The sequence below is a fragment of the Thunnus thynnus genome, chromosome 19, assembly GCF_963924715.1.
Source record: "Thunnus thynnus chromosome 19, fThuThy2.1, whole genome shotgun sequence".
Lineage (NCBI taxonomy): Eukaryota > Metazoa > Chordata > Actinopteri > Scombriformes > Scombridae > Thunnus > Thunnus thynnus.
The window spans coordinates 220,318-230,000 of NC_089535.1; the positions used below are offsets into that span (position 1 = coordinate 220,318).

The window sequence follows — 9,683 nt, forward strand, 5'->3', positions numbered from 1 at the left end:
AAGGGTAAAGTTGGTGTTTATTCTCTTTATTCTCTTTATTTCACATCTTGAAAACTTATTTCTCACAATATTTCTGTTGTTTATGTTTATTGTTTATGTTTAGTGGATGTGATGCAGCAGCAGCTTGTGTTCACATGAAAACCTTCATCATTCAGGTTTTTGTCCCTTCAGAGCCTCCGTACGGCTCTGATGTAACCGGAGAAACAAGAAGCAGCAGCCACGTTTGCACCTAAAATGTTTAGCTTTATTGTTCGTTATCTGTTTAACATTTCGACTCGTTTTCCTTCAGCTTCAACAGAGAAACAGTGAAAACCAACTGAACAAGAAAAGTTACAGCCGTGAATAAAACTGTGGAAACTTTTTGGCAAAAAAAAAAATCACTTTTCTTTTTAAATTATGTGCTTTTAAAGTTAAAAGGTTTAAGGTTTTACAGCAATAACTTACGTTTTACAGTGTTATTTGTTTCCAAGGCGATACAGAGCGGGAAAGTTTCAGCCGGCGGACGACAAACAGAACGACTCGAACTCACGAACGAGTTTCAGTCGGCCGGCGGGAAACTTTCCTCCCCGGAATAAAAGCAGGTTGTGAGTCTGGAGGTCGGTTCAGGAACAGATTTCTGTCTTCAAAGAACGAAACAAACGATTCGATTTAATAGTTTAATTAAGTTTTAGATTCCTGAACGCAGCCGAATCCAAACTCTGAATATTCCCGCTTTAATTTATCTGGAGGGAAATTCTCTGATTAGTAGAAGCGACGGATCGAAGGATCGACGAATGTTTGAAACGTTTGAAACGTTTCGAAGACAAAAATCTGTTTGGAACCAAAAACCTTCAAATAAGAAAAACTTCCAACAGAGCAGAAGGAGCTCAGACGCTACAGCTAGCAGAAACATCGTTATCATCATCATCATCATCATCGTCGTCATTATGTCACCATGGTAACTGTCATTGTTAAGGTAGGGGGCGGGGCCATGCAGGGACAAAGGCAGAGAGGGGCGGAGCTAAGCGCTACACATCATTTTAGTGGTATAAAAACATAAAAAGTTCATTTGTAAAGTTTTTTCTCGTCGATTAAAGAAGCTTGACTGACAGGTGAGAGGAGCCAATGACGGGAGGAGGGGAGGTGGGGGGGGGCGGGGCTAGCACTTAAATACAGACTCACTTCCTGTACAGTTCAGTTCACAAACACTTTGACGTTTCTCCTCCGTATTTACACGACTGTCTCAGCTTTGGCCGCCGTTTTGTGTCCCGTTTCTTTTCACACTGACGTCACAATGTACGAGCCGCGTTCACCGCCGCCGCCGCCGCTACCGCCACCTTCTCCACCTTTCGGCTCCCGTTTCTTGGTGACGGGGGTGGGGATGAGTGAGGGCCGTGTGGGCGTGGTGGATGATGACGTGGTGGTGGTGGGCGTGGCCGTGACGTCGGCGCTGCTCTTCCTGGGGCTCGGCGTGTAGTTGAAGGGGCTGACTCGGGCCGCCACGGCGCCGCTGCGCTGCTGACTGCGCTGCTGCTGTTGTTGTTGTTGTTGTTGGCGTTCAGGCGGCGGCGGCGGCGGCAGCTTGTCGTCGAGGCTCTCGCAGCTCCGGCGCAGGTTGAGGTTGGAGGAGGAGGAAGAGGAGGAGGAGGAGGGGATCTTGCTGGGGGCGGGGCTGTCGATGACGGGCGGGACGTTGGTGGCGGTGGGAGAGCGAGCTGAACAGGAAGAGGAGGAACGCGGGTTGTTGACGGGACAGTCCTCCAGACGCACCCACACGTCCTCCGGTTGGTCACCGCCGCTCCTGGCGGCTGTCGAGTCGCCGCCGCTCTTCGCCTTCCTCCATGTTCCCTTCGACCTGGCGGCGCTCTCCTCCTCGCTCCGCCCCTTCTCGCTGGACTCCGACGAGGCCGACAGCACCGAGGACGAGCTTCCTGTCCGCTTCCACGTCCCGACGCGTGGTAACGACGTCGAGTGTTTGCCGCCGTTTCCTCCGCCGCCGCCGCCGCCGCCGTTCTCCCGCTTCCACGTGCCGGTGCGACTGAAGCGTGACGACGTCGCTTCCTGTGGGCGTGACGGGCTCTCGGAGTGCGAGCGGTTGACGTCGTGTCTCCTCGTCGTCGCCGGCAGCGGCGTGTCCGGGCTGGACGGAGACTCGAGTGCCGCCGCCGCCGCCGACTCCTCCAGCTTCCTCTTCAGCGTCGGACTCGGCGCTTCTTTGATGAAGGTCGACTGACGGACGAGCGTCGGCTTCTCAGGCTCCGCCTTCTGCTTCTTGGCCGCCGTGGAGCCGCCGACCCTCGACGCAGACTCGCTCCTCGGGATGCCGCCGCCGCCGCTCCTCGCCGCCGCGGCGCTCTGTTTGGCCGGTCTGGAGGCCGACGATGACGACGCGCTCCCCGGAGACGCCGTGCGAGGCAGCTGCGACAGCTTTCCTCCTTTCTGATTGGCCGCCGATGAAGAGCGAGACGGCGTGGAATCCCGTGACGACCCGCCTCTGTCGGCGCCGTCGCCGCTTCCCGGAGCTTTCGCCACGGCCGCCGCTCTGGGTTTGCTCCGCCCCCTGGCTGCGGGCTCCGCCCTCGGCTTCCCGGTGATCAGACTCCTGTAAACCTTCTTCCCGCCTCGCAGCGCCTTCGTCTCCTCCTCTTCGTCGTCCTTCTTCTTCTTGACCTCCAGCGTGCTGCGTTCTCCCGGCTTCAGGATCCTGGCTCCTCGCTTCGCCTCCTCCTTCTCCTCCGCTTCCTCTTCTTCTTCTGCGTTGTTGTTCGGCGCCGGCAGGCGGAACGGCGAGCCGACGGATTTGAGGGACAGAACCGAGTCCGAGTCTGATGAGGGTTGGCGGGACAGAGACGAGGCGGCGGCGGCGGCGGCGGCGTTGAGGCTGCTGACGATGGAGTTGGCGCCTTCTTGGATGGCCTTCCAATCAAACGACTCGGAGTCGGGGGAGGCGGGGCTTCTCGGCGCCTCTGAAGGCTCCTCTTCAGCCAGAATGCCTTCATCTATTTTGGGAACAGGAAGCTGCGTGGCGGCGGCGGGGACGGCGGCGGCGGAGGCTTTCTTCTTCTTCTTGGGCATGGCGGAGCTGATGCACTCCTGCAGCAGGTCGTCCTCCGAGTCGATGCTCAGCGAGCTGAGCGACGAGTTCCTGGAGAAGCAGACGGGCGTGTCCTCCACGTGGAACGCTTTGGGGGCGTAGCCGCTGGCTGCGGGGGGGCGGGGCTTCGACTCCGCCTGTGGCGGCGGCGGCGGAGGAGGAGGAGACTTGGCTGCAGCTTTGCCTCCATCTTGTTTCTCCGGCGGCGGCGGCGGCGGAGCGAACTCCTTGTTGTTGTTCTCCTGGTCGATGTCGCTCAGCGAGCTGAGGGACGAGTTCCTGGAGAAGCAGACGGGCGTGTCCTCGATGGCGAACTTCTGCTTCTCGTCCGGCGCCGGCGGGTTCGTCGCCAGTTTGGTTCGAGGGAAAACCGCCGCCGTCTGCTGTTTCCTCTTCCTGCCTTCTTCTTCTTTTGTTTTCTTTTCCTCTTCGTCCTTCTCGACGCCGCCGTCGTCTTCGTCGAAGTCGAGCGAGCTCAGCGAGTCGTTGCGTGAGAAGCAGCACGGCGTGCCCTCGATGGGCGTGTAGTGTCGCGGCGAGTCGAAGGCGAATCCCGGCTTCGCTTTGGCGGCCGTCGCCGCGGCGACGCTGTACGCCGCCCGCTGGGGCATCGGCTTCACCGGCGACGTCGGCTTCTTCTTCTGCTGCTGCGGGCCGAGAGGAGGCGGGACCGGAGGAGGGAGGGGAGGCGGGAGGGGCGGGGTTTGGAGGTGCTCGCCGTTGGCCGCCGCCGCCGCTCTGACGGGCTTCCTGGGTTTAGCTTTGGGCATGGCGGCGCTGATGCACTCGGCGAGGATGTCGTCACCGTTCTCGCCCTCAGGAAGTCCCGCCCGCCTCCTCTGGGAGGAAGTGGGCGGGGCTACGGGTATGACCGCCGCTGCCTCCTCATTGGGCGGAGAGTCGATGGTGAGGTCGCTGAGCGAGGTGGCGGTGGAGAAGTTCAGCGGCGTTCCCTCCACGCAGTAGACTCTCGGCACCTCCTCCGGCGGCGGCGGCACGTCCTTCCTCTGCTGTGATTGGCCGCGGCTCTGAGGCGGGAAGAGCTTGTAGACGGGAAGCTGGCTGGGTTTCCGTGGCGCCGCTTGTTGCTGTTTCTTTGGTTTCCGTGACGACTTGGGCATGGCCATGTCGATGCACGCCGCCAGGATCTCGATGTCGTCGTCGTCGTCGGATTCGTCGAGGATCTGTTTGGCCTCCTCCTCCTTCCTCTCCTCGCTGCCTCCTTCCTCCTCCTCTTTCTTCTTCATCATCTCTGCCGCGATGTACGGCTCGTCCAGACTGAGCGCGCTCAGACTGGAGGCGCGGGAGAAGCCGTGCGGCGTGCTCTCGGTGGCGAAGTGCAGCAGGACGTCGGCGCTGCTCTCCTCCTCGTCCTTCTTCTTCGCCTTTTCCTCCTCTTTCGTCTTCTGAGTCGGCGGAGGGAGCGGCGGCGTCTTGGCGCGGCTCGGCGGCATGGTCTGTCCCGGGCTGTCGGGCAGGTCGCTGGGGCTGACCACGCCGCTCGGCACGCCGCTGCACGGCTCGCTGGAGCGCACGGAGCTGGCGATGGAGGAGGTGGAGAAGCTGTCGAGGGAGCTGACGGACGTGCAGCGGCTGAACATCAGCGGCGTCTCCTGAGCGTACGGCTGCTCCGGAGGACTTTTAGGAGTCCTGGCGCCCGATGAGGTCACGTGATGGTGGTGATGGTGGTGGGTGTGGCCGTGATGGTGGTGGTGACCTCGCCTTCCGCGTGTGGAGGGAACGGCGGCGGCGGCGGCGGCGGTCGCCGTCTGGCTCTCCGCCTCCTTCTGCTGCCGCTGCTGCTGCTGCTCGTGCGCGTCCTTCTCGCTCACAGGAAGTGTCGGGTAGTCGTTGCCGCCGCCGCCGATGACGCTCCCGCCTCTCCTCTTCCTGCCGATGACATCACCGTCCTCCTCTTCCTCCTCCGAGGAGAGCGAGGACAGAGAGCTGCCTCTGGAGAAGCAGATGGGCGTGTCCTCCACGCAGTACGTCTGCGTCATCTCCTGGTTGCTTTTCGGCACCGCCCGATTGGCTGGGGGAGGGGGGCGGGGCTTGCTGGCGGAGGAGGACGGCGGAGGGGGCAGCGAGGCGGCGGCGCTCTCTTCCGGCTTGAACAAAGGCTTGCGAGGAGCGTCGGCGCCGTACTTCAGGCTGTAGTCGATCGGCTGCTCGCTCGTCGAGTCGCCGCCGTAGTTTGACGTTCCCGTGACGACGACGTAGCGCGACGGCGGTACAGACATCATGCGACCGCCGCTCGCCGCGGAGTCGCCGCCGTCGTTCCTCCTCCTCAGCCTGGCGTCCTGCTCGTCGTCGTCGTCGCTCTCGATGCCGCCGCGGTGACTCGGACTCTGTCTCCCAGAATTCAGCTGTTCGTCGGAGTACTTGAGGCTGTAGTTGATGGGCGTGTCCAGCTCCGCGCCGTCGTCGTCCGCCATGTGGTTGGCGCTGCGGATCTTGTGCGCCAGGTCGGCGGGGTACTTCCTGTAGACGCAGCACCTGTTGGCTCCGCTCTCGTCCGACGAGTAGAACGGCTCCGACGACGACGGTTTGGTTTTGCCGCGGTTTCCGTAGCCGTCGGCGCTCGTCACGCTGTTCAGGCTGTCGCTGGACGCTCGCACGCTGGGCGAGAACACCGGCCGAGCGTACGCCGCTTCCTCGCTCGTCCTCTTTGATCCGTCTCCGTTTTTAGGACTCGACAGCACCGGGGTGTTGGCGTACGAGCGTGTCGTGCTTCCTCCTCCTCCGCTGGCGCCGTTGCAGCCCCGCCCCTTCCTGTGCGCCGCCTTGGGACTCAGGTTGTCGATGTTGTCAAAAGTCTCTGACAGCTGCTGGGCGTCCAGCTCCTCGATCAGCGCCTTCTGTTTGCGGGCGTGCAGCGAAGGGGCGCCGGCGCCCGGCGACACCACGCTGGCGTCCTTGTAGCGTGCCGGCCGGTTGGCCATCAGGTTGCGCAGGGCGGCGGCGCTGCCCATGGCGATCATCTTGTGCCGGGAGTGGATGAGGTTACGCAGCATGCCCACCGCGCCCAGCTCCCATAACGCCTCCTGGTCTTTGGCGTCTCGTGCCGACAGGTTCCAGAGCGTCCCGCAGGCGTTGGACACGATGGTCAGACTGTGAGACTTCAGGTGCTGCAGCAGCGTCGGCAGGCAGCCGTGTTCACGCAGGATCTGCCTGCAAGACGAGACGCAGGGAGAAGGTGAATGCTTTGAGTGTTTAAGGTGACGCAGCGAGTGTTACAGGCGAGAACGGCCGGCTCACCTGTGCGCCTCGTTGGTGGCGATGAGGCTGGAGACGTTGCGCAGGATGCCGCCGCCGCTCTCGATGATGGCGAGCGTGTTGGTGTGGCTGCGGTGCGTCAGCGTTCCCACCAGAAACGCCAGAGCGCCGTCCACCGCGCAGATGTCCGCCTTGTTCTCCGTGCAGTGAGCCGACAGGTTCCAGAGCGCGCTCAGTACGGACTTCAGAGTCGACTCCTGACAGAGAAGAAGAAACACGATGAAGACCGGGTTCTGGAGCGCGCTCAGTACAGACCGCAGCATAAAGTGAAACCAAACCGATTTATTTACCTTTTGGACCTCGAGAGCGCAGCCCATCAGCGCTCGCACACTGCCGACCTCACGCAGCGTCTTCTTACTGTTGACATCAGCACGCCACGACAAGTTCCTCAGAACGCTGGCGATCACCTGCAGACAACGACACAAGATTCAGGAAACAGGAAACAGCAAAGAGAACAAACAGAGAACACGTTTATATAATGTTGCTGTCATGGCGGCAACCAAAGCAGCAGCCGCTGGAGCAGCGAACGAGTCCAGCAGGACACAGCAACGTGACATCACAGTTATGACATCACAGCAACGTGACATCACAGTTATGACATCACAGCAACGTGACATCACAGTTATGACATCACAGTTATGACATCACAGCAATGTGACATCACAGTTATGACATCACAGCAACGTGACATCACAGCAACGTGACATCACAGTTATGACATCACAGTTATGACATCACAGCAATAAAATAAAAACATGAAACAGAAAAACGTCTTTAGAAAACAAAGATCAAAGACAAAAAAGGAAAAATTTTCAAGTTCCACAAACACGTTTCAGCCTGTTGCCGCGGCAACACGATCGTACCTGCTGCAGGTCTTCACTCTCTGACTTCAGCTGGGCGACCATCGCTCTCATGCAGCCCTTCATGGAGCACAGCGTGGCCTGATGGGAAAACAACCGTCCCGTTATACGTTTTAAAGGACATGAAGGTTTGACACATTCATGACGAGCGTTTGTGTGTTTTCTCCTCTGACCTTATTGGCTACATCTCCAAAGGTGAGGTTAGTGAGCGCCATGCCGGCGTACCGCCGCAGCGTGACGCTGTAATGATCGCTGCTCAGACCGAACATCTCGCAGTCCACCTGCAGCAGCTCCGCCACCGCCTGCAGACCGCCTGCAGGGACAGAAAGCCCACAGAGAGACGGATAGATAGAGACAGAAGCAGCACGTTGTTAACAAGTTGGTGAGATATTTATAAAACCTCAGTCAGTCTGTTGTCGGACTCACCGAGCTCGTTCATAGCGTGTCGATGTTCCTCGTCGAAGGAAAGCTTCATGAGGACGCAGACGGCCGGACAGATCTGATGCTCCACTGGAGACGGCACTGCACACAGAAACATACGCCACGTTAACATACAGAGAGGAGACGCCACTACAGGAGGAAACTTCTGTTGCTTCTTTTAATTAAGTCTAATGTCAATAAAGTTTTGAACATGTGTCTCCTGATTGGTCTGTGTCTATGACATCACTCACTGGGGTTGTCCTCCTGGTCGACGCCCCTCTCGTGGTTCTCTTGCCAGCTCCAACACGCCTCGCAGTAGTGACGCACCTGCTCCAGCAGGTGGAGCACTCTGATCTCCCGCCGCCCCCTCTTATCGTCTGGCTGACTGTGTACGATGTTGTGCAGCGCCGCTGACGCTCGTGCTCGCGCCTCTTTGCTGCCGCGAGAGTTACCTAGGTAACAGGAAACAACAGGAAACAACAGACAGCTGTGACAGTAACACAACAGACACATAACATCATGACATCTCTCCACTACGAGCTTTTATATCAGGTACAAACCAAGGCCCCACATGGTTACCTAGCAACAGGGAGTCTTTGTCGTTGCCATGCAACAGCTGGATGAGCAGCGGCAGGCAGCCGGACTGACGCATGGCGATGCACGAGTCCTGTGAGCTCGACATGGCGAGCAGTGTCCGCGACATGTCGTCCTTATCGTGAGTTCCCAGCATGGACAGAAGACTGTAGACCATCTCCACCTGCAGGGGGCGACACAGAGGTCATTATTTACAGTGTAGACCATCTCCACCTGCAGGGGGCGATATAGAGGTCATTATTTACAGCGTAGACCATCTCCACCTGCAGGGGGCGATATAGAGGTCATTATTTACAGTGTAGACCATCTCCACCTGCAGGGGGCGATATAGAGGTCATTATTTACAGTGTAGACCATCTCCACCTGCAGGGGGCGATACAGAGGTTATTATTTACAGTGTAGACCATCTCCACCTGCAGGGGGCGACACAGAGGTCATTATTTACAGTGTAGACCATCTCCACCTGCAGGGGGCGACACAGAGGTCATTATTTACAGTGTAGACCATCTCCACCTGCAGGGGGCGATATAGAGGTCATTATTTACAGTGTAGACCATCTCCACCTGCAGGGGGCGACACAGAGGTTATTATTTACAGTGTAGACCATCTCCACCTGCAGGGGGCGACACAGAGGTCATTATTTACAGTGTAGACCATCTCCACCTGCAGGGGGCGATATAGAGGTCATTATTTACAGATCTCCACCTGCAGGGGGCGATATAGAGGTCATTATTTACAGCGTAGACCATCTCCACCTGCAGGGGGCGATATAGAGGTCATTATTTACAGTGTAGACCATCTCCACCTGCAGGGGGCGATATAGAGGTCATTATTTACAGCGTAGACCATCTCCACCTGCAGGGGGCGATATAGAGGTCATTATTTACAGTGTAGACCATCTCCACCTGCAGGGGGCGATATAGAGGTCATTATTTACAGTGTAGACCATCTCCACCTGCAGGGGGCGATATAGAGGTCATTATTTACAGTGTAGACCATCTCCACCTGCAGGGGGCGATATAGAGGTCATTATTTACAGTGTAGACCATCTCCACCTGCAGGGGGCGATACAGAGGTTATTATTTACAGTGTAGACCATCTCCACCTGCAGGGGGCGATATAGAGGTCATTATTTACAGTGTAGACCATCTCCACCTGCAGGGGGCGATACAGAGGTTATTATTTACAGTGTAGACCATCTCCACCTGCAGGGGGCGATACAGAGGTTATTATTTACAGTGTAGACCATCTCCACCTGCAGGGGGCGACACAGAGGTCATTATTTACAGTGTAGACCATCTCCACCTGCAGGGGGCGATACAGAGGTTATTATTTACAGTGTAGACCATCTCCACCTGCAGGGGGCGATATAGAGGTCATTATTTACAGTGTAGACCATCTCCACCTGCAGGGGGCGATATAGAGGTTATTATTTACAGTGTAGACCATCTCCACCTGCA

General features: G+C 57.8%; 1 protein-coding gene across 5 annotated transcripts in view; it reads right to left on the minus strand.

The window, feature by feature from the left end:
• Positions 1-222: 222 nt before the first annotated feature.
• The window catches only part of apc (APC regulator of WNT signaling pathway), a 41,733-nt gene continuing 32,272 nt past the window's right edge, over positions 223-9,683 (minus strand). For all 5 annotated transcript variants that reach the window (XM_067574916.1, XM_067574918.1, XM_067574914.1 and 2 more), the window contains 8 exons: positions 8,209-8,386; positions 7,881-8,081; positions 7,636-7,731; positions 7,383-7,522; positions 7,213-7,290; positions 6,640-6,756; positions 6,332-6,546; positions 223-6,244 (listed from right to left, as the gene is read on the minus strand). In XM_067574916.1, coding sequence (XP_067431017.1) covers positions 1,258-6,244; positions 6,332-6,546; positions 6,640-6,756; positions 7,213-7,290; positions 7,383-7,522; positions 7,636-7,731; positions 7,881-8,081; positions 8,209-8,386 — 6,012 coding nt within the window. In that variant the 3' untranslated portion in view covers positions 223-1,257. The remainder of the gene's footprint in view (positions 6,245-6,331; positions 6,547-6,639; positions 6,757-7,212; positions 7,291-7,382; positions 7,523-7,635; positions 7,732-7,880; positions 8,082-8,208; positions 8,387-9,683) is intronic.